Consider the following 23,003-nt stretch of genomic DNA (forward strand, 5'->3'; position numbering starts at 1 on the left):
GTTCGCTGTAGACCCATTTTTTCTAAGACTGTCTGAATTGCAAATGTAGAACTATAGTTATGGAGCTCCTAAATGCAGAAGGCTAACGGAACTTCTTACTGTCAAATGAATACATGTGGAACATATCCCACACACTCTTTGATGTATCTCTTCTGGATGTAAAGCCAGATATACTGTTCCACAGGTCAGGGAGAAGACATATAGAGACTTGGACAGAGACCATTGCAGAGGTAAGTAGCTAAAAGCTACACAGATATCATGCCCCAGGAGGCATTCCTTCAAGGTGTTCTGTTCTCCTGACTCACAAACCAACAACAGTCATAAAATACAGCAGACATGACACAAAGCGCCTTGGCAGGTCTCAGGAGGCAGAGACAGATGTGCAGTCACAAGCAGATAATGTGGGTAGAAAGAGTGTGGGGATGCAGACCTAAGTCTACGAGATTATTCTGTACATTACTCTGTAGCACACCAGGGGAGGTCTTGCTATCATCAATAAACAAACTGGAAGCAGGATGACATCCAGTTACACAAGAACCATAAATAAGGAGAACAAAGTCCAGGCTAGCCCTGGAAAACATACAAGACTATGTATAAAACAAGGATTCTGCAGGCATGGCTCTCGTCTGCCTGACGAGTACAAGGTCTAATTCAAAACACAACACTGTCAAATGGGAAAAGAGGAAGGAGAAGGAGGAAGAAGAAGATGAGGAGGAGGATAAGGAGGAGGGGGGAGGGGGATCATCTAGTGAGCAGCAGTGCACAGCTTTAATGAGGTACATGAAGGGGCAGCCATCTCCTTCCTGGTAGCCAGAATAGAGAGGACAGCGGGAGGGGAAAGACAAAGACTAGCTGATACAGCCATGCTGCAAGCTTCTAGATTTTTTTCAGCCCCTTTAGGATCTCAAGACGAGGATCCAAAGCAACACAGATATCCAGTAATCCAGAGACTCAGAGATCACTTCACGTATCCTTCTCTTTCCCTTTCAGAACCACTGAGAAAATGAACTCTGTAATGTCTGAGGGGAGGAGGATGAGGAACTGGGGACTGAAAATCAGTCACAGGCCCTGTGGACAGAGGGATGCTGGAGGGATATTTACAAACATGTACCTGCCAAGAGATCATCTCTGTTCCACCATAGGTACTTAAAGGGACCCTTCATCTGTGAGCTATCCATAGAGAGTGTCTTGGAGTACCAGCTCCCGAAATTCAGCCCTCTGCAGGGCCACTGTGAATATTTACCACCCCCTGCAGGCTGCTCTGCCACAATGCAGTCAAACCTGAGATACTTAGGCATGGAGAGAGGCACACTGGGCCCAAGAGATTGGTTCTGCTAGATCCAGACCTTGCTAGTGAAGTGTTCATGAGAAAGATCACGTAGCAGGGACAGCAATGGATGCTACAAATGTGATCCAACTTACAACTGTGACCTAGGTCAGCAGACCACAGAGTGGGTCCTGTGCTTGAGACCCTCAGGGGCCCTGATGAAGAGAATAATGAGAGGGAAGTATCCTGGGCTGAGCGGCACATGGCAGGGTATTCCTTCTGGATCGCATGAGGGTCAGATGCCATCCCGTTTCACAGAATTTCCACGGATCCTGTACTGCACAAGACTCATGTAATAGTCATAGTCGCCGAGTTGAAGATGTGTTTTTAAACTCCTTGTCTGATAAGGAAACTGAGATAAGAGCAGAGAGCTGGTGATCCAGCGTTACCCAGCTACACACGGCAGTCAGAATCTGCCTGTGCTCTGATCCTCACTGCTCCATCCCAGTTAACTGTCTTATATTTTTCAAAGATTAAAAAGAAAGGCATAATATTTGATGACCTATGAGAAATTCAGGACATGCTAAGCGTGATGCTCGGAGGCAGGCTCACTCTTACACATCTCATCTATAACCAACTGGGACCACTGGAGAGAACAGAGCACCTGTACTGAAGTTTTCAGCCTCCGAGTCTCCCAATCCTTGGTCATTGGCAGTAAACATCTGTTACCTCTGGGAGGAATATGGTGTTGACCTAGAGGCTGTAGAGTGACTTATTATTTGTCTTCTGTGTTCCTTTATTGATCAGGACATGCAACAGGTCATCCCACTATCACAGTCGGCATGCGATTTCACAGGTTCAGGGTCACAAGAACCCATATCACAGGACAGGGCCTGTCTCATCTGCTTGGAATGACTTTGTGCGCATATCCAACGGCCTCCTCACATAAACTAGACAGGGCAGGTAAGCCAGTCTATTATCATGGACATACAAAGCCACCTTGCCAGGCAGCCCCACCCTTCTAGTCCTGCTGACAAAGTCACTTTACCTTCACTGAAGACAACAGCACTGTTTGGACTGGTTCAGAGTTCTGGAAAAGCTTTATCTCCTCAATGACATGTGTGCCATTTTTAAGTTTCACAGCTTTGTGCTTGGTTCCCTGGTCTGCAAGGTAAAATCGACAAGTCAGTGAGGCAGTCTAAGAGGGACATATCGAAGACACCAATCTCAGTAGCAGACATTCTCCCTTTTCTATTCTCAAGTCATTCCCTCAGCGGGATACGTAGACAAAGAGGACAATGCTGCGTTAGGAATGAAAAAAAAAAAGCCCTTGGTAAAATAAAGCATTGCAAACTCGAGTTCCAGGTTAGTCTGATTTTCTCATAAAGCATAAGCCCCTGGCCCGTGATTGATTCTCGACAGCTTTCATCAACAAAGTTGTTGAGAACAGTGGTAGGCAGATTTCATGAAGGTTACTTCTGAGCTGCTAGTGGTTCTCCAGGGAGTCAGTTCAACTGAGTTCCCCGGCAGGCCCTTGGAGGGCACAGAAGACTCCAAGGGTGGACACTGTAGCTGTGTGTCCTTTTCCTAATTCTAGAAATAATCCTCCAATTGGCTGGTGGTTACGAAGACCTGGAATTCCAGAAGTTTTTTTACACTCTCACACATGGCTTGGGTCGCCTCAAGGAAGATGGTTTGTGATCTTCTCACAAAGGATTTTAAGTGCAGAACACAGATACAGGGTGGCTGTCACACCCTCAGAACCCACCTGTGCCGATAAACATGACATCATAGAATTTCCAGTCCAGAGCCTGGATCCTGTCCACCACAATCTGGGTATACTTCACATCTCTTGTGACTAACTTGGGCCTGTTGCCTATTGGAGTTACTGAGTCCTCTATCAGAAGGTGGTCTCTGATGAAATTCAGTGCTTTGTCTGGCAAATCCAAAGAGCTGGTGTAGTTGACTGTGTGTGCTTCATGGCTGATGCACTAATGAGGGCAAACTTTTTCCTGGTTAATGTTCCCAATTATCAATAACTAATTACGTAAGGTACAGCACTGGGGACACAGTGAATGCCTCCAAAGGAGGGCGACAGTGGAAATCTGGGTCTTTCTTTCTTTCTTTTCCCTGAGTCTTTGAACTCTGGGCCTGGGCACTGTCCCTCAGCTCTTCAGCTCAAGGCTACTGCCCTACCCCTTGAGCCACAGTGCCACCTCCACTTTTCTAGTGGTCAATTGGAGATAAGAGTTTCTCGGTCTTATTACCCGGGCTGGCTTTGAACCATGATCCTCAGACTTCAGCCTCCTGAGTAGCTAGGATTACAGGAGTGAGCCACTGCACCCAGCTGGAAACCTGAGTCTTTTTTTTTTTTTTGCAATAGTTAGAGGACAGTTTTATAGCACATCCACAAGATAGAACTCTGCTTTGAGATTAACTTGGACTTGTCCATAATCAGGGCAGAAATTATCTATTAGTTAAAAACCATCAGTATGTTTAGAGGGCCCATACATGTAGAAGGGATGATGATGGTATCAGAACCTGGCACCGAGTGAGAGCTGGTCCTGGAAGAAGTCACACGGACAGGTCAGGGCCCATTTGAATGTTGAACACTGTGTGGATAACAATGATTGGCTATCCAGGACAGCCTAGATTCTTTTTTTCTCTTTGTACCTAAAATTTACTATTTTTAGGAGGAAAAATTGTGACTCCCCATTGACTCTTGGTCAGGATAGCTCAGGACGCTACAGAAGTCCGTGTGGAGAAATGGTGTGTTTTCCTATGGGAAACTTAAAATGAATTAGTCCTTAATGATATCGTGCAGCATTAGCATATTCTGTTGGGACAGAGTGTGGAGAGATCTGGGGTAGAACGAACAGAAGGGAGAGGGGCTCAGCTGCATGTTGCAGCCCTCAGGCCCAGGGGCCACTTCTTGTGTAGACAGAAACCCTCTGTCGAGGCCCCACCCCTAAAGGGAGCACAATATCAAGTTTCACCCTGTGAGCCTAGAGCCTTGAATGACCAGCATAGCCCTCTCCTGGAGACCCCATGTCTCTCACCACTCCTGGCCTTGGAGTAGGCACAGGGCCATGGTAGCTCAACCATTTGGTCTGAGATTGCCTCGTGATACTCTGCATGAACTTCCCGCGTGTGAAGACTTCCTCTACCATGGATAGCGTGTAGGCGCAGACTGCGGAAAGCTCCACGTTGTCGCTGCAAAGGGCATGCCACAGTGAGTTTCCAGAGTAGCAGGCCGTCGAAAGGGCATATACTCCACCCACCAAAGGCACTTACAGCTTCAAGGCAAAAAGTCCATAAAATTCAGGCTCTTTAAGGAATGGATCCCGTAGCACAAAGATATCTTGCAGTATGTTGAAGTGGTAGCCCATGTCTGTCCAGGGGCAAATAAGCTTGGCTTTCAGGAAGGAGGTCCACTTTTTTCTCAAGATCCTCAGGCCACCCTTGTCCCCCTAAAGCATCAGAGACCACACATGTCTTCCCATGGGAGCTTGGATCAGACTCTGGATCAAAGTGAAGCAAAGTACCTAACTCTGATGTCATCCCTTATAACTTTTTGGATGACAGCTAAAAACAACCGTATCCACAGTGTACCACTCAGCCATAGTTTTGATCTGGACTGACCCTTGGTGATTAAGAGACAACTTGAACTCCCATGAATTTGTGTTCCAAAGAACTGATCCCTCTTATATATGATTACCTTCCTGTGGTCAGTCACGGTCTATTACTATTTCTTTTTACTCTTTGGAGTAAGAAATCACATTAGCATGAATCTTATGCCTGGTCATTGCCTTCTACTGATTATGTCTTCTGTGGATCCTCTTGTTGTATCTAGGACCTGTCACCCTGACTGCCTAATAATGCCAACCATAAACTTTGAGCTTTCCAGACTCAAGTTCTATGCCAAGCACCTCCTTTTAAAATAATTTCCTGTACCCTTCCCTATCCCTACAAACTCCATACCTCTTCAAGCTTTGAGCCCGAGAAATAGTTTAATGTGGTTTGTTCCTCAGCTCAAGCACTGGTTTATAGCTCACTACTAGTTAGCAAAGAGCTACAAACAGTGGGATTCCATTTGCCACAGAACCCAGTGAGCACATTATACAAAATACCATTCTCACTATTGCCGTGGAGGTCTGAGGCAGGGCTTGAGAATCACAAGCTAATTGGTTGCATGCTGGATGCCAATGCTCCCTTAGTTCTCATAGACACCAGCCGAGTGTCTGAAAACAGAAGGCTAGTCCATGCTAGGACCCTCAACTATGACATTCGTGGCAAGAAGGGAAATGGAAGTTCAGCGTGGGTAGGGCAGGTCTCACCTTACACACTCTGGCGATGCGGGGGATCTTTAACTTGGAAATAAAATCATACTCTACACATAATTCTGTGAAGAAGAAGTAGACCTTGTCATCTTCACCCTCAGGACTGTCTTGGGTTTTTTTGATCACATCCGCATAGACAAAGCTAGGCTCTGCAAAGAGATGACACGGAATTATCTTTGCACACAGAGCTGTGCTGCTACCTTCTCCTGGTGGTGTCGTGGTCAGCCAGTGGTGCAGCTCTGTAAGAACATCTGGAATGTGTGCATATGTGTGACACTTAGTAAACAAACTCTAGGGTTGAGTCATAACAGTGCTGAGCTAACCCATGCCTGCCTCATTCTCTTCAGCCTCAGATATTACCATTTTGGCAGTCCTGCAGCACACATATCTCCCCTATACAAGCCCCAAATTCTAATGGAGCCTTTCAGTTACCAAAAATACCAGCTCTTGATTTAAACAAGTGACTAAATCAACTAACTCTAGCTACCAGAAGCAGATACACTGAGACTGAGACTCTTGGCTGGCCCACTCTGACAGGAAGCTGCTTATCTATCTCTGGGTATCAGGCCATAAATCGACCCATCGACCAAGAGGCTTCAAAGATGCCAGGGTCATGCTTGCAAACATGTCAAAGAAAACCCTAGCCAGTAACTTCTTTCTGCTGGTATCTCAAAGTCAGACATCAGCCTGGCGTTACCTGGAGACAGCAAGGCATCCTAGACCCATCTGAGTAGGCCCCAAAGGGCATGGGGCTGTACCTTTAATGGCATACTAAAATGACACCACATCCCAACAGGACAAACGTTCTATATTTCCCATCACAGTGTCAGTTTTACAAGAGTATTCCCAATCCATTCTCAGAATGGGAGATAAAAGCAGTCTCAAACAGTTCTCTGTTAGAGAACAAACTAAATCAGATTCCTTAGACTCTGGAAGTGACCCTGATTTTCTCCATTGTTCTCACTGCCCAGGGGCAGAAGAGAGCTCAGAATCCTCTAGGTTCGGGATGTTTAGGGGAAGTAATCTGGTGCACATCTACCAGGTGAGACACAAACCACATTACCATGCAGCCATGGGATAGTATACTCGGTCCGCAGGGGGTTCTGGGAATAAGTTCGAGAGATGTATATTGGCTTCCCCCAAAATTCCTTGGTGTCCCAGAATAAAGCTCTCCATCTGCAGCAGTCCAGGAGTACAGAGAAGACAGGGAAGGAAATCAGGTCAATACCTCTGTTGTAGCACAAAAAAGAGATTCTTTTAAACCAAATTAAGCCCCTATGCAGAGGAGAAAAGATAGTTGCCTGACTTCTAGGGCCTCCATTTATTGAAGAGGTTACATTGATTTGCATTTTATGAGATAACAGGCACTAACAAGGCAAGGCAGAACCCCCACATCTGGTAAAATGACAGTGAACACAAGTTATCATGGTTTATAGTCCCATAAAACCATCCTAAGTTGAAACACATTTAATGCATCTTCTACTCCATGTGGACAACTTAGTCATCTCAACTGCTGCTGACAGGCTCAGAACACTTACAGCAGCTTGTATAAAGGCCCGGTTGTCTCACATAAAGCCTCTAGTTTATTAGCTGATGAATATTGATGTAGTTCAATGAACTAAGGCGAAGTCTGGATGGTGTATAGGTACACTTTCAAAACTTCAGATAGTTGAAAAATTGCCCATGTAACTAACTATAAGTTGGGCACAGAAGTGAGTACCCTTTAGGGTCAAGGCTCATGCTGAACATTTCTGACACCATTGTTGGTAAGACATGGATTTGTAGCAAAGTTATTTCCCAAAAGGAACATCGGAATGCTGTGTATTAATAATGGATATAATGTACTATGATACTATATTGGCCACTGGTCTTCTTTAAGGGATGAATTTAAAACTCTTCCTAAAAAGTCTGTGCCCAGGGACATATTTCTTCTGTAAGGGCAGAAGATATTAAAAGAAAGCTAGAGTAAATAGGACTAAGGAAAGGAGAGCTCTTGAGTGTCCTGTATGGGATCACAAAACCTGACAATACCCTCTGAGGCTAAGAGAAACCTAAATGGCAGGACTCACCAACCATGACAGATGTGTAGCTATGCGTAGGATCAAAGGGACATCTTCCTTTGCCATTCTCACTTTTCCCTTGAAACTTAAAGGATCCTAAGTTCTATAATGGCAAAAAGAGAAAAAAGCCTTATAAGATATCTGATAATGTGCCTTAAAAAAATCATTTAACTGTTCTTCAATGCTTTAAACCAGCAGGCTTGCGCACATGGGTCGTGATCTTGGGGCCATGCTCTGTTACACAGCTCAGTCTGCACACCAAGTCTCTGGCCTTGATCAAGCTACACATGATCTCAGACACTCAGACTCCTCATCTGGAAAATGGAGAGATGCTGTTGGCTCCAGGGTTGTTAGGAGGCCAGGGAGAATCAAAGACAAGAAATGCACAGCAGGTGACTACAGCCGTGTATAAAATAAACACCAGGAAGGCCATAGTATTATCAAACCGGCAACACAAAATTAAAACAAATACAAAAGCAGGATCCCTCCCTCTACCCACTGAGGCATCTGCCAAGTAGATCTGTGGACTCAAAACCCGAAGTAAATTCAAGCCCCACTTAAAGAAAGTGCAAGCCACAACTTCAATCCTGGGATAACCTCTTTACCCAACAGGAAACCCAAAGCTGGGTAAGGAATGAAGCAGACAAATCCAACTACAGAAAGAACCAGAACACTCTCAAGAAAATGAAATGACAGGGATAAACTGGCAAACATGGTCACAAATGATGAATGAGGCATATTCTTCCTTAAAAATGCTTTACCAAATGTTTCTAGTAAATGTCATTTTATTATTCTTGAATATAAACAAAAAGAAGTGTCAGTCTTCAAGGAATAAAGGTCTTCATATCTTACAAACATCTCCCTACTGCATATTAACTCTAGATGCTGGCATCAGAGGGTACACACAGCCAAGTAGATCTACACTATGGATTTCACCATAAGCCCCAGTTTTCCTATGTGAATTTCTTTTTTGGTTGTTGTTGTTTGAGACAGGATTTCCTTATGTAGCCCATGCTGACCTAGAGCTCACTATGCTACAGTCTCCTGAATGCTGTCCCATTTTCCTGGATGCTGTGATCACAGGCATTGACCACAACATCTAGCAATGAACCTCGAAGCCTAGCTACCTCAGTGAATTTGTAATGAGTCCATACTTACCCATGATTTTTCTTTTCTTTTTTTCTTTTTCCTTCTGTGGGGCTTGAACTCAGCCTAGGCTCTGTCCCTAAGCTCTTTCATTCAAGGCTTGAGTGCTATCACTTTAAGCCACAGCTCCACTTCCAGTTCTGGTGATTAGAGATGAGAGGCTCACAGACTTTCCTACCGAGGCTGGCTTTGAACCGGGATCCTCATAACCCAGCCTCCTGAGTAGCTAGGATCATAGGCATGAGCCACCAGTATCTGGTTTACCATTTTATTCTTTGACCCAGAGTTGGGCTGCTTCTTTGTTTCGTTGTTTTGCAGAAACCCAGAGTCTCTTGCAGAGTAGGCAAGTGCTATACCTCTGAGCTACAGTGCAGGATATGTTTATTAAAAACTCCAATTAATTAAGGGTTATAGCAAACAAGCTTTACATGTCTTTTCCCAACCATGGTTCCCTTTTGAATGGTTTCAGTCATCTGCAGCCAAATGAAGAAGGTTCTGAGTAGTATGCTGATCTCCTACCATCCTGCTCTACTCTGTACTGGACATAAATAAACCCTTTGTTGATTGTACCTGTGCTATTGCTTCTGGCTACTTAGCTGTCTTGGTCATCAGGTACATTGTGTGGGGTCTGCTACTCTCTGAGATTTCAAGCATCCACCAGGGGCCTTGGAATTATCCCCAACATATTAAGGGATATTGTATAACATGTTTCACATCTGCAGGGTACTTAATAAATCCAAGGTTGTTGACTAGAAAATGTGTTTCATTTCCAGTCTTCACATACCGTTTCTACTTCCGTTGGTGATTATTAACGAATTGCTTCTGTGGATTACTTTAATTAAAAAAAACAATCTGTCTTAAAAAGATTAGAGGCAACAGTCTAAATAACCTTCTCCTTCTTTCTAATGGTTGCGGGGGGAAAGGCCTCTCCTTACCTGCAGAGAACAGGAAGTACTGGATGCCATTTAGAGTAGTCAAGGATGTGACTCTGGGAAGGATGAAAGGTACCCCACTTCCCCTACCAATCAGGGGTACTTAGGAAGGCCACTCAGTGGGTTAGACAACAATGAATGGTGACATCCTAAGGCCTGTCAATGCACCGACCAAGAAAACACACTACCCAAGAGCAGGTCTTCTTTTCATGTAACCCTATGCTCACCACAGTCAGACCACACAGATCACAGCACAAGAGTACATCTGTCAGCAGCATACTTCGTAGAATGTCCCTCAATTGGCACCAAGGATCCTGGTGTACTGAGCCCTGCTTCAAGCCATGCCCTTTGCCAGGACACCAAGGCTCAGAGGGGCCACATGGTTCTGAGTTGTGCTTCAAGACACATTCTATGCCAGAGACATCTCAGCCACCTCTTATGCAAGGTTTTCTGGTTACAAGCAGCCCCAGTCCTCACATGGATGATTGGAGAAAGTCTTAGTCTTCACAGGACTCTGTTTTCTTTTAGCCACTGCCTAGCCTTCTGTGAGCAAGACTGATAATGGAGAGAGTCTGTGGACTTACCAAGTGGTCACAGATTGGCTTGAATGCATTGGTGCCACACACGTAGAGAGAGCTGGCACCGAGGGGCTGTAGCACCCAGATGTAGTTGAGGCATTCCTTCTGGGTGGAGAGAAACACCATCAAAAACCAGCTATCGAGGCAGTTCTAAGTCCACATTGTGAAGTCTCACTCAGCTGCCTGCTTCCCTTTCTGACCTCTTTACACAACAGCTTGCTTATTCTCACAGAACAGGGTCTACTATCCCATCCCAGCCTCTGTATACCTAAATCTTCAGCTGTGCTGCATAATTTTATCTCTGTTATATCCACAAGGTTTTCACATAACAGGAACACAACTTCAGTCTGCATCCTAAGTGCTACTTAGTGAAGACTTGGTGATCAAACAGCAACAACTTGACCCCAAGATGCACTGGGAAAACTACAAAGGAAAAAATATATTTGCTCTCATAAACAGAGATCATTACTTTTTCATATATTTTTATTGTAATTAATAGAAGGGTTACATGATATTTGCCAGATAGAAGGTGCATTAATTCACATACATTGATACCCTTTCACATGTCTTGGTCCCCATTTCCCTCCCCCCAACCCCCACCCCTCATCTTGTTTTTGTTGCCAAATCAGTATGCACTGCATAGAAAATGCCTTTCCCTTCCAGAGGCACTGCTTATACCCAGAACAACAAGAAATAGGCCAGATGTGACGGGGTGTCATAGTTGTAGATCATAAAGGCCCCAGCAGAAAAATGAAGGTATGATTCAGGAACCTACTCACTGTTTGAGAATAAACAGTATTTGAGTCATATTGTGAAAGTCTGAAATAACCTCAGATCAGGAGAGTTTCTATGACTGCAACCCTTTTCAGACTGGTGAGATGTAATTCACATCCACACAGAATAGGCAGTACCAGTGTGTACCATTCTATTTTTATTTATTTACTTTACTAGGGGCAGTACTGGGGCTTGAATTCAGGGCTTCATGTTCTGGTTTAGCTTTTTTGTTGCTGTTGTTCTTTAATACTAGTATTCTGCAATTGAACCACATGTCCACTTCAAGATTTTGATAAGAGTCTCTCAAGTCTTTTGGGCTGGCTTCAAGCCAAAATCATTAAATCTCAGTCCACTGAATAGCGAGGATACAGATGCTAGCCACCCGTACTTGGCCTCACTCCACTTGTAAAGACCCTGAAATATGTTCTTTTTTTCATTAGAGTGCCTCTTGTCCTTTAATTTTCTCAGGAACCCTGTTAAGAGACTAATGTTTTTGTAAAAATACTATCACTATCCTGAAAAAGTTTAGAAAAAAATTTTGCAAAGAGGTGTATACAAATAGTTGTTTTGTGATTAGCCAACCACTGCTGACATGAGCTGTACCTTATGTCACGAGTGCAATCATAAGGAATGGCATCTGAGAACCTGTATGTCTGTGGAGCAGAGGGGTTGGAAGTACAGTGGCTCAGTGAATAGCAATGCTTCTGAGGGAAGGGACACTACAAGTGCTCCCTGAAAGTCACCATGCTGAGGAACCTAAGGGCTCCTTCCCAGCATTCCTATATCCTTAGAAAGCCCTGACTTAGGAATTAGGATAAATCTGATTCATATGAAGTAGGAAGCATTACTAGAGTGCTCCCTATGCCTGGCAGCTACTGTAAGAATGTCCTCCCCTTACCATCAGAAGAAAGAAATGAGCTCCTGGAGGCTCTGTGTTACCTAAAAATGTATTAGGACCCCTGAACCCCATTCCATGTCCAGCCACCTTCAGCATTCATGAGAGTAGGCAACCAAGGAATGCATGTAAGTTTTGTAACTGACAAAAACACTTACCTCTTTTGATTTTCCATTTGCTACGCATTTTGCTCTTGTCTCTTCTGACACCTTCCAGTCCACCTGTGAGGGAGGAACAAATGAAAGATTAAAAAGTAGGTTAAAGTGCACAGTTCATTTCCAGTTTACTTCATTACTGATGCCCTTATCAAATAGTAGATGGCAGAGGCCGCATAGCTCAACGGTGAGCACATGCCCAGCATGCTGGCACTGGTGACTCATTCCTAGCTAATCAGGAGGTTGAGATCTAAGAATCCAAGTTCAAGTGTAGGAAAATCCACAAGATTTATTTCCAACTAACCAGCAAAACCCACAAGTGGAGTTACAGTTCAAATGGCAGAGTGGCAGCTTTACACAGAGAAGCCAAGGGACAGCACCCCAGGTCCTGAGGTCAAGTCACAATGTCAGCAAATGCACATACACATTTGCATGTGCACACACACACACACACACGCACGCACGCACGCACGCACGCACGCACGCGCACATGCGCATCTGGCTTAAGGGGCTTCGTGAGTTTCCTGTAGGCATCCAAAGTTGATGTTGCATATAGACGGGGAAGGAAGGAACGGGGTTCTCTTGAGAAAGGTTTCATACTGCAGCAGGACTGCTCAGCACTTGGGGAATGGGGCTAACGACCTACCTCATGCTCTTTCTCAGAGATGTTCAGTGCACTCACTGCGAAAATGGCCTCACGGGCGCCCACATACAGCGTTCTCTGGTCCTCGCTTAATAGCAGGACTGAGTAATTATAGATGCCTGGCTCATGAAACTTCACAAGCTCTACCTCTGTAGGATGTAAGGGGAAATACGTCAGAGGCAGGAAGAGAAGACAGAGCCACAAAGTCATTTGCAAGCTTGGACAGATCCTGAGAACCTTACTTGGTACAGAGAGTGTGAAATGTAGATTATATAGGTTGGGGACACAGGAGGCCTCCAGAAAAGTCCTGAATCGCAGCTACCAAACATGAGTGAACATCACCTCTCAACCAGGCTCTGAGGCTGGTGTGTGTGAGATTCAAGGCTGTGCACCTGACCACCCTTCTTGTCAAGCAATCTGTGCAGTGGTTTCCAAGGTGATTCTAGGTCAGACATGTATCTGCCTGTCCATCTCATTTATGTGTCTCAATTAACCAGAGATTAGGTCTAGAAAGACAATAATAATTTAGTTTGTTTTAAGATACATTTTGTATTTGGTTATTTGAAATTGGATAGGGAACGGGGAAAAACAAGATGAGGGGTAGGGGTGAGGGGGAGGGAAATGGGGGACCAAGACATGTGAAAGGGTATCAATGTATGGGAATTAATGCACCATCTATCTGGCAAATATTATGTAACCCTTCTATTAATTACAACAAAAAATATATGAAAAAAAGATATGTTTGTGAAATTTAATTCTCACATGAGTGCCAAGTTTCATCGTTATGATGCAAAGTGACTGCTTGTAATTTTCCTGTCTCTACCTTCCAATAGCTAAAATTATAAGTATATGCTACCATGCCCTGGTGAATAATTTTTTAAAAATCATTTCATCTCTCCTTCTGTCTTGTCATCAATCTGAAAGTCTTTTTATCTTGGTATCCACGTATTTATAACCCAACTGTGTATTAGGTTGAAAAAAATCAGTTGTTCAGGAAGCATGTCAAGTTTTTCTCAAATGTATTGTTCCCTCTGTCTGCAGTGTCACTTATGACTAGTGTGTTACACGGGAAGCCCAAATGTCTGTTCTCCAAAGCTAAGACTTGCTTCATATTGGATTTTATAGCCCAATTATTTGTTCTATAATTAATTGGTTCTGTAATTCATGCCCTTAAGAGCATGAATTGCATTTCACTAAAATACCAACATTGCTCAGAATGGTCAGCAGACTAAAGATACTCAATGACCTAAGAAAATATAAAACAGCACACAACAAGAAAATCTGGGACTAAATCTCATTACTCTTAATGTGCCACTGTAGGAGCTGCACATAACATTCAGATTCTGGGTCCTCTGGGCCCCGCCTAGTATCAGCCCCTTGCTCAACATCTATATTTTCTCTGGCTCCTGAGCCAAAGACCCAAGGGCCACGACACAGATTCCAGGTGAGAAAATAACCACATCTGAGATCCTCAAGTTGGAAACACAGGCACAAACTAAGTTTACTGCATGCATGAAATAAGCACCGGTATTGGGTGGGCAGTGCCTCAGCCAGTAAAGATTACTAGGTCTGAAGTTTACCTTCAGGGATGCCCAATTCAGAAAGCAAAGTAGGGTCTCAGAAAATCTTAGGGAATGTTTCCAGTCACCAAAGCAACTGTATGAACAGCTGCTCGGACAAGCTGATCACAAAGAGAAACTCCAAGTGGAAAGAAACTGACAGGTCAAATGCATCGTGTCCACCCATCTCTGCAGTGTCTGCACCTCCCAAACCCCAGGCCACCAGCATTTTCACAGTCATGGTCCTCACCTCCATGCTCCCAGGTAATCCGTGGTATGGGTGAAAATGCCACAGCAGTGGCACACACCAGGATCAGGGCTGTGAGCAGTGCCCTCATGGAACCGTACATCTTCAACTGTGATGGGCCTTCAACAAGGCAGGGGCGTGGACAGCGGGGAGCTACGAGAGGAGGCGTGTCAGCAGGAGTGCTGCTCACAGCCACAGGCCTGGCACATCTGTTTGGAGCTGACCAGCAACAAGGTCCCCAAGAACCCACACCCACTCGTTAGTCAGTTGAGAAGTGCCCACTCTCTTTCTGCCTGGCTATCCAAAGTCACTCGTGATTCCCTATGGCCTGCAGAAGAAACAAAGGAAGAAAAAAAAAGAAAAGCAAGGTGATGCATCAGACAGAAAGCAATGTGCCACTCCAGCTTCTCAATATCCCCTCAGCTCTCCTTGGTCATCTCTATTGCCATTTCCTAAGAAGAAGGAGGCTCAGGGACATAGACAGAGGACACTTCTGGAGCCATAAGGCTTATTTAGTATCTTCCTCCATCACAACACAGTCAATCCACATCAGAGGGCAAACTTAACAGACTGCCTGACACAGGCTGTTGGGATGCAGGTAAAGGGGAGTAGCCCACTGCTTTCCACTTTACTATTTGTGGCTGAAGGATGCAAAAAACTGAGCTTATTTCCCCAAGATCTTGGCTTCTCAGCTCCTATAATGGCAATGAATAAAGACCAGAGTGCTGCAGATGCGACACACACCTGCTCAGGCATACTGGTGTACATCTGGACAAACGCAAACACATGTGCTGTACCTACAAATAGCTGCTGTGAGCACATGAACATTCACTTACAGGCAAGTTCAAGCCATGAAGGAGTTAGTGCCTTCGGGTAGGACCATACCTGCCCTAAGTGGTACCTATCGATCTTCTGCCTTTTCCCAAAAAGGGATGCTCAACTGTGCTTTACTGAATGCTAAGCAGTATCAGTATCAGAGTCATTATAAGAGTAGATCATGGGCCCAGGAAGGTAGTGTACAAGGCCTGACACTGCAGCTCCCATCCTTCCTTCCTGTATCAGGCAGGCCTAGAATACCAGCAGGAGGCAGGGCTCTGTTCCTTCTGAGAGCACCTCTTCCACCCAGCACAGCCTGGCATACAGCTACACTATCTGCCACTTCACAGAGGAAGGATAGCCACAGGGTGGCAGCAGTGACTTAATATGGAACCAACATCAACACAGCCTGGATCCATCTTCCTGGTCCCTCCTCTTCCCCTCTCTGCTTCCTGTGCTAGCCAGACTACTCCACCATGTCCACAAGCAACAGTAGGCTGTCATGTTTCTATCTTGATGAAGAGCCCTGAATTCTATAGTGTCCTGAATCTATTTCCTTCATAGACTGGAATGTCCTAGGCCAGAGGCCTCTGTGTCTTTAACCATATAAAATAATATTGACCAAATTGAATTTTAGAAAACGGAAAAAGGTGGGGTTTTTTCCTTTTTTGTTTTGTTTGTTGGTTTTTCCATCTTTATGGGTGGTAAGGATGTCGAAGAAATGGAGGGATAAAAGATAAACAAAACGCAACAATGGTATTCAATAGACACTGTACTAAAAATGAATTATACAAATTGTGGGTGGGGATGGGAGGGAAAATCTGGGAGAGAATGAAGGGGTAACACTGTCCAAAAGAAATGTACTCGTTATATACATAACATCATGGCACTCGATTCATATGAAGTTGTCAGCCCCTGTAAATCATCTTTGGAATAATAAAAAAGTAAAAGTCATCTCAAACTAAATTCCATTTGTGACTAACAGCAAAAAGAATGAGTCACCAGGGGCCGGGAGTTTGGCCTAGTGGTTAAAGTGCTTGCCTAGCATGCATGAAGACCTGGGTTCGATTCCTTGGTACCACATACATAGAAAAAAGCTGGAAGTGGTGCTGAGGCTCAAGTGGTAGAGCTCTAGCCTTGAGAAAGTCCAAGGACAATGCTCAGGCCCTGAGCTCAAGCCCAGGACTGGCAAAAAGAAAAAGAATGAGTCACCAGGACACATAGGAAAAGTATAACTTAGAAAGCAAAGCAAAGGGACCAGACATGACTCCACTCCAGAGAGTCTGTGGACCTGCACACTAACAATGTATCAGACATGAAAAGGGGTCCTGAAAGTTGAGAGGACAAGCCTACAGAGCCAAAGGACTCTAGTCTAGAACTTACTGCAGAATGGACCACTCCATGATAGGGCGGGGCCAGTACCTCCTGATAAGGACTTTCCTGACAGATTCCTTATAGATGACTTGCCAGTGGCCCTATGAAGGTCACTGGACATACACATCTGAAATCTGACATCCCCACATGCTGTCTCTCTCCAAATCCAAGCTGAGTAAGCCAAGTGTTCCTTAATAGCAGGATACAAACTTGGAGTGGAACAGGGCACGAGACCCGGGGATTTGGATCATTTGGACTGCAGACCTGATTTCTCCAAGCTAGGATTCTCAGGGAAGTTACAGTTCGAGCTTTTAGCACTATCATCAACACAAGGAGTCTAAGCAGTCAATACCACTAAGCTCTATTCCATCCAGGATTCCTTCTAACCTTCCTCTTACTCTTTAACACCACTGGCCTGGGGACTGACTCTAGCTCTCTCCTCCTTAAGTGTGGTCAACAGGCTGCACTCTTGCACGGTGCCTGCTTCCCTCTCCTGCGCTTCGCATTCAAAGTATCAGTCACGGTTGAGTTAGTATTGCTAGGCCACATAGGCATGAAGTTCTCAGGTGGCAAGGGCCAAGTGACCACTGTGACTTACCTTCCAAAGCTGGACTCTCTCTGATGACTCTATGCCAATACTCCTGGAGTTCATTCTCCATGTGTCATGATAATCCCTAACCCTACATATTCTCCCTCCTTCCTAATCCCATACTCTTGACCTCCACATGGCTTCTGTTACCTGAGAGGGGAATGCCTGGCTTAAGCTATCTACTGGGCAGCCATGTCTGAAGCCAGCCTAGACTCCTTATGCTCCCTTCCTTGTGGCTGAAATCCCAGTGGCTCAGTTCCCAGGTCAGGACTACCAGAGATCCGCCCTCTGAAAAGCGGAGCTTCCACTCAGCTGGTCTTCACGTACCAGGTCTTAGGGAAAATGCAAACAGGAAGGACATTAATAACCACCTTTAAGGTGAGCAAAAGTTCAAGAGCAAAAGACCTTTCAGGAGAGTCCTCCGGTTTGCCTCAGCCTCTTGGGTAGCTGGTATGAGAGGTGCTATGGAGAATAGCTCTGCTGTTTCTTTATGTTTAAGCCAAACCATTACTAGCATACCATCGGTCATTGTAGTGAGTGAATGAGCATTATCAAGGCACTATAAACCAAGCAATGAGGCCTGGCTTGGTGGCTCACACCTGTAATCCTAGCTATTTTGGGGGCTGAGATCTGAAGATCACAGTTCAAAGTCAGCCCAGGCACAAAAGTCCATGAGACTCTTATCTCCAATTAACCACAAGAAAACTGGAAGTGGTGCTGTGGCTTAAGGGTGGGGCAGTAATTTTGAGCGGAAGAGCTCAGGGACAACGCTCAGGCCCAGAGTTCAAGCCCCACAACCGACCAAAAAAAAAGTAAAAACAATAAAAGGCAATGAGACAGCTTCCTTCCTATATGAGATAGGAAGGAGCACATCTAGTGTGTAAAGTGTAATCCTTTCTGCAGCTGGAAGCAGGGTTCCCTTTTTTCCATAGACAATTTCTTTGCAACATTTGCCATGCTTAACCCCAGATTTCCCACCATTCTAGTTTGTAAACAGGCAAATGATCCGCTAGCAAAATGTTGCAAACTCAAACCTCAACATGAGGATGGCACACTGTAACAAGTCCATTAATTCAGCTATGCTACCCATCTTCCTCACAGAACATAGAGGTGATCTATCTTCTGGACTTCCACACGTGGAAGAAAGAAAGAACTAACTGAGATGATAAGATCACAAGCTGAAGAGATGCCTGTCTGCCTGACTGGACTGCTGCACATGATGTAAGAAGGTATGTGGAAGTAAGAACGAGATCCGAGCAGATGTCTCTATCAGAAACACACAAGGGAAGTTGAGGCTGCAGGGAGGATTCAATAAGTTAACACTGCTGACTTTCTTACAAGAAACAGAGCCAGGAAGAAAATACCTGCTGCTATAAATATGGGAACCTCAATTCCAGGGGCACAACAAATAGGAAAGCCTCTACCTACACCTCACTGTCCCACTCACCAGAACCTACCTGCCTTGAAAACCCCAGATTCTTTGGAATGGTACCTGGCCTGGAACTCTGTGGGCTGGATCACAGATGCTGGACCTGTAGTCTGCTTGCTCACAATAGGCAGGATCCATTAAGCACTCTGGAAACGAGGCTCCTGCTTTTCTAAGTTTTGCATCATCTTCCAGAATCACGCCTTCAAAATGTGTGAACCTGGATAAAGGAGCTGATAAGTCAGTCTTGGGACGCCAACGCACTCATCTTTCAGTTCCTACCTTTCCTTCAGGACCACCTGGCTATTGCTTTTTCCTTCAGGGCTTATAGGACTGTGAACTCACTGCCAGGGGCAAGGGAAGAACCACCTATAAATAAGGACGTCTCAAGCTGAGTAAATCAAAGCCTTGGAACTCATGCATGTTTAATCTACTGAAAAATTCAGAGATTCTGTAGCATTCTTTTTTTATTTTATTGTTAGAGTGATATATAGATGGGTTACAGTTACATTTGTAAGGTAGTGAGTATATTATTTCTTGAGTATTGGACCCCGTCCCATGTTTTTCTCCCACTTTCCCTCCCCCACTCCCTGGCCCGGCCTGGTGGCTCACACCTGTAATCCTAGCTATTTTGTTGTAAAGTTAATTTCCAACATACTGTCTTGTGACTGTCACTATTATATTGGTTCACCCTTTGTCCTTTGTCTTATCATCTTTGTTTGCTCCTTCCCTTCCCTAATTCAAATAAATAAATGTATATACAAAAAAAAAACCAAACACCAAAGTCATATACAGCAACAACAGGGGATAAAACATAAGAGGATAAAAAAAGAGTAAAGAAATAACTTCACATAGTACATTAAAAACAACAAGCATGAAGATTTTCCTTATAGCACAATTAGCTAAGTTTCACCTATGACTGAACAGATGGACTTACTGACTCAGGACAATAGCTTGGCCTTCAATGAGCTTAGTACCTTCGCATGGAGCCCAGGTTACCCTGCAGAGTGCGACCTTATCCTACTGAAATCTCTTCAAATGGTGCCAGACCAGAGAGCTGGGGACCCAAGTAGTCCCTTAAGGTAGCAAAAGCTCAAGGCCAGGCACAACAGGTATGTTCCACCATGACTTGACCTCCCCCACTCACCCCTCTCTCTCTCTCTCCCTCTCTGTCTCTGTCTCTCTCTCTCTCTCTCTCTCTCTCTCTCTCTATATATATATATATATATATATATATGTATATATATATATTTATTGTATGTGTGTGTGTGTGTGTGTGTGTAAAGGATGTAGAAGTTCACACACTGTACTCATTAATATGCCCCAGTTGTGTGTTATTCTCAAGACTATGTTTGAGAATTAAACATGGTTTTCTCTGCTTAAGGAGTAACTTCAATTGACTGCGGGCAGCATTCATGCCTCTTGCCTCTAAGACCTGTGCCCAGACAGATGCCTGCTTGAACTGGTGAGAACAGTCAAGCCTACAAGCTCAATACACCAGTGATGTATCGTGGTGATAGAAGCATATAGAAGTCACCTCTCAGGACCCCCTCTGTTCCTACCAAACTGAGACTCACATGAGTTGTCAAGACTCTGAGTAGCACAAGTTGCCTTAACAAATGGCTCAACACAAATACCACCTATCAGAGACAGACCCAGATAGGTCAATCAACCCTTCAATGTATCTGGGTTGAAAGAAACTCCTTTAAATCCATTTCATCAAAATTGCAAGCTTGCTTCATGTTAGGGCTTGATTCCCTTTATGGACAGCAGATTCCTGGGCCAACGCAAGGCAATGGAAGCATAGGCATTTCTTACCTAGCCAGGGAATGTGAACCCATAGCGGGGAGACAGATGGCCTCCATGTACCTGTGAAGTCCAAGGGCCAGCTTTTCCAAATCGCTGCCTGCTGCTCATTACACCCTTTCATTTCATACTGACGTCTTTCTTTCTTTCTTTTTTTCTTTCTTTCTCTCTCTCTCTCTCTCTCTTTTGGCAAGTTTATAAAAAGTGATGGAAACCCAGCACTTGTGGATCATACGACTCTAGCTACTCAGGAGGCTGAGATCTGAGGACGATGGCTTAAAGTCACTCCGGGCAGAAGAGACCATGAGACTCTTATCTCCAATTAGCCAGCAAAAAGCTGGAGGTGGAGCTGTGGCTCAAGTGGCGGAGCAATAGACTTGAGTGAAAAAGCTCAGGGACAATGTTCAGGCCCTAAGTTCAAGCCCCAGGATCAGCAGGGTGACATGACACCTGGAAAAATGGACGAATAAGTTTCTGATCTGCGTCTATCTATCATGTAAAAACTCATAGGCATAAGCCATAGAATGGCGAGGATCTTTTACTAAACCTTTAACTAGACACCATAACCCTTCTGGGCAGACATTTAAAAACCACCCCTCATGTCAAGGCTCCAGTGCCTCATGGCTATAATTCCAGCTGCTTAGCTGCAGAGCCTGAAGTGATTATAGTTAAAATCTGACCTGTTTATTACATTTGGAAATCCCTAACTCAACAAATAAGGTGGCCTGGTGGTGGATTCCTGTCATCCCAGATACAAAGGGAGGCAGAAGTAGGAAGTTCATGGTTCAACTAATGCTAGATAGTAAGTTAAAGGGGTGTAAGGCCCTGGCTCCAAACCTCAGTACTAGAAAAATAAACTCCCAGTGTCATTCCAGGACTTCCAAAGTCATCTATAATGATTTCTTTCCCTTCAAAGAAACTAACGAAATACAGGAAGCAATTGTCCTTGAGATGTAAGAAAATCCGGTTCATGTTCCCCCCTTTGATTCTGGTGACATCCTGACCTTTGCTTCCGGTCCTCAGGGGCGGTACCTGACCCCTGACCCAGCTCTCTAAACCTTGAGTCATGCAGAGAAAACTACTGTGGAACCATGCTTGCCAATGTCTCTGAAAGATGATCTCAGTTCATATTCAAAGCAGAGGAAGTTTTGGAAAAAGATTCCTAGAGGGTAGACAGAGCAGTTGGTGTTTAAAGTTGTGTCAGTGGGCAGTGTAGAAGTCTACATCTCCATCCACCACGTGGATGCTTGGCACAGAGGTGTGGTCTGTGACCAATTCCATGGAGTTTAGGACATTGTGGTAGAGGAAAGAACTCACTTTCTCCTCCACTGGGTACAGAAACTAATCATTGTTGACTGCCACTCTTGGCCATGTAATGTGCCAGTCATTATCGGTAGCATAGCAGAGCTGTATAGAATGTCAACAGCAGACTGTGCACTCTCCTTTGGACCCTTGTGAACTGCTTTCCTGACATTTACAGCAGGTGGGGGAGGATGACAATGAGTGACGTCGTCCTCCCTGCAGATCCTCAAGTCTGTAATGGCTCCCTTTGATGATAGAGAACCTATCACCCTGGGGCTCAGGTCTCCAGGTAGGTAAGCGATGACCTTATGGATAGAGCAGCTCCCTTTGGGATCATTCTGGATGACGCATCCCTGACACATCTGACCTTTGGGAAGGAGTTCACAGAAGCATAAAGCCAAACAGGTCACTCAGCAGGCAGCAGAGTGGGCCATGTTTGTGGCGGAAAGGCTGAGCAGTAACCTGACTTCCTGGTCACTACAAGCGGTGGCCTGATAGAGCTGCATAAGCTGGAAGTCAGAGACGATGTTCCAGTCCTTGAACTCTCCAATCATTACCTACATTTGACTGGGTAGTCTGTGCTTCCCCAGCTGTCCCTGTGAGGCCTGCCTTGCCTGTACGTGCTCAGGTCAACTAGGCCACATCCATTCAGATTCTGAGCAGCACCTCCAAAATCACCAGGAAATTTCATGATGGGCTTGAAGCGAAGGACATGAAAGTAAATCACTTCCGTTCTTTCTGTTTCTAAAAAGATAAAAACAACTATTTTACACCTTCAGTGTGTCCACACTCCAAACCCTGGAGCACATTGTAAGGACTGGGGGTTAGCCAGTTGTATCTTTTGGATGCAGCGGGTGGTGATGAGAATGGGCACTACAGTATGAATTTTGTGAAAGCCACAGAGACTAAAGCAGTTACTGTGGACAGAGGTGAGGGGGCAGGAATCAAGGACATACACCTACCCTGTGCACAACAGCCTGTGGTACAGGCTGGAAAACAGCTCTCTGTCTCAGGGTCCTGGTCACAACTCATATTTAGAGCAGCGGCACCACAGAGCTAAGAAACACCGCAGTTACCTTAGCACAGATGGGACA

The 23,003-nt window shown here is 44.8% G+C and overlaps 2 protein-coding genes and 1 pseudogene across 2 annotated transcripts; 1 reads left to right on the forward strand and 2 right to left on the reverse strand.

The window, feature by feature from the left end:
• Window positions 1-2,306: 2,306 nt before the first annotated feature.
• On the reverse strand, window positions 2,307-10,449 carry LOC150065180 (semaphorin-4D-like). Its single transcript, XM_090329029.1, is given in 9 exon segments — window positions 2,307-2,431; window positions 3,036-3,258; window positions 4,327-4,480; window positions 4,562-4,737; window positions 5,605-5,756; window positions 6,671-6,736; window positions 6,739-6,783; window positions 7,677-7,770; window positions 10,330-10,449. Coding segments are annotated over 9 exon segments (1,155 nt in total).
• Window positions 10,450-10,677: 228 nt separating this feature from the next.
• On the reverse strand, window positions 10,678-18,010 carry LOC150065181 (semaphorin-4D-like). The gene is made up of 4 exons (XM_090329031.1): window positions 17,385-18,010; window positions 12,794-12,939; window positions 12,151-12,213; window positions 10,678-10,746 (listed from the first exon to the last, which is right to left on the reverse strand). The coding sequence occupies exons 1-4, from the start codon at window positions 17,443-17,445 to the stop codon at window positions 10,678-10,680; spliced, it is 339 nt and encodes a 112-aa protein (XP_090185157.1). The 5' UTR covers window positions 17,446-18,010.
• Window positions 18,011-19,716: 1,706 nt separating this feature from the next.
• Window positions 19,717-22,404, forward strand: LOC150065182 (prohibitin 1 pseudogene; annotated as a pseudogene).
• The last annotated feature ends 599 nt before the right edge of the window (window positions 22,405-23,003 follow it).

This window comes from Megascapheus bottae, chromosome 3, assembly GCF_031878675.1.
Source record: "Megascapheus bottae isolate mThoBot1 chromosome 3, mThoBot2.hap1, whole genome shotgun sequence".
Lineage (NCBI taxonomy): Eukaryota > Metazoa > Chordata > Mammalia > Rodentia > Geomyidae > Megascapheus > Megascapheus bottae.

Excerpts from the sequence above, each read along its gene's own strand:
- LOC150065181 (XM_090329031.1), bottom strand. The coding sequence starts at position 17,445 with ATGGAGAATGAACTCCAGGAGTATTGGCATAGAGTCATCAGAGAGAGT. Across the intron at positions 12,940-17,384 it reads AGAGAGTCCAGCTTTGGAAG|AGGTAGAGCTTGTGAAGTTT; the intron begins GTAAGTCACAGT and ends TACATCCTACAG. Across the intron at positions 10,747-12,150 it reads CAAATGGAAAATCAAAAGAG|TTTTCCCAGTGCATCTTGGG; the intron begins GTAAGTGTTTTT and ends TTTCCTTTGTAG.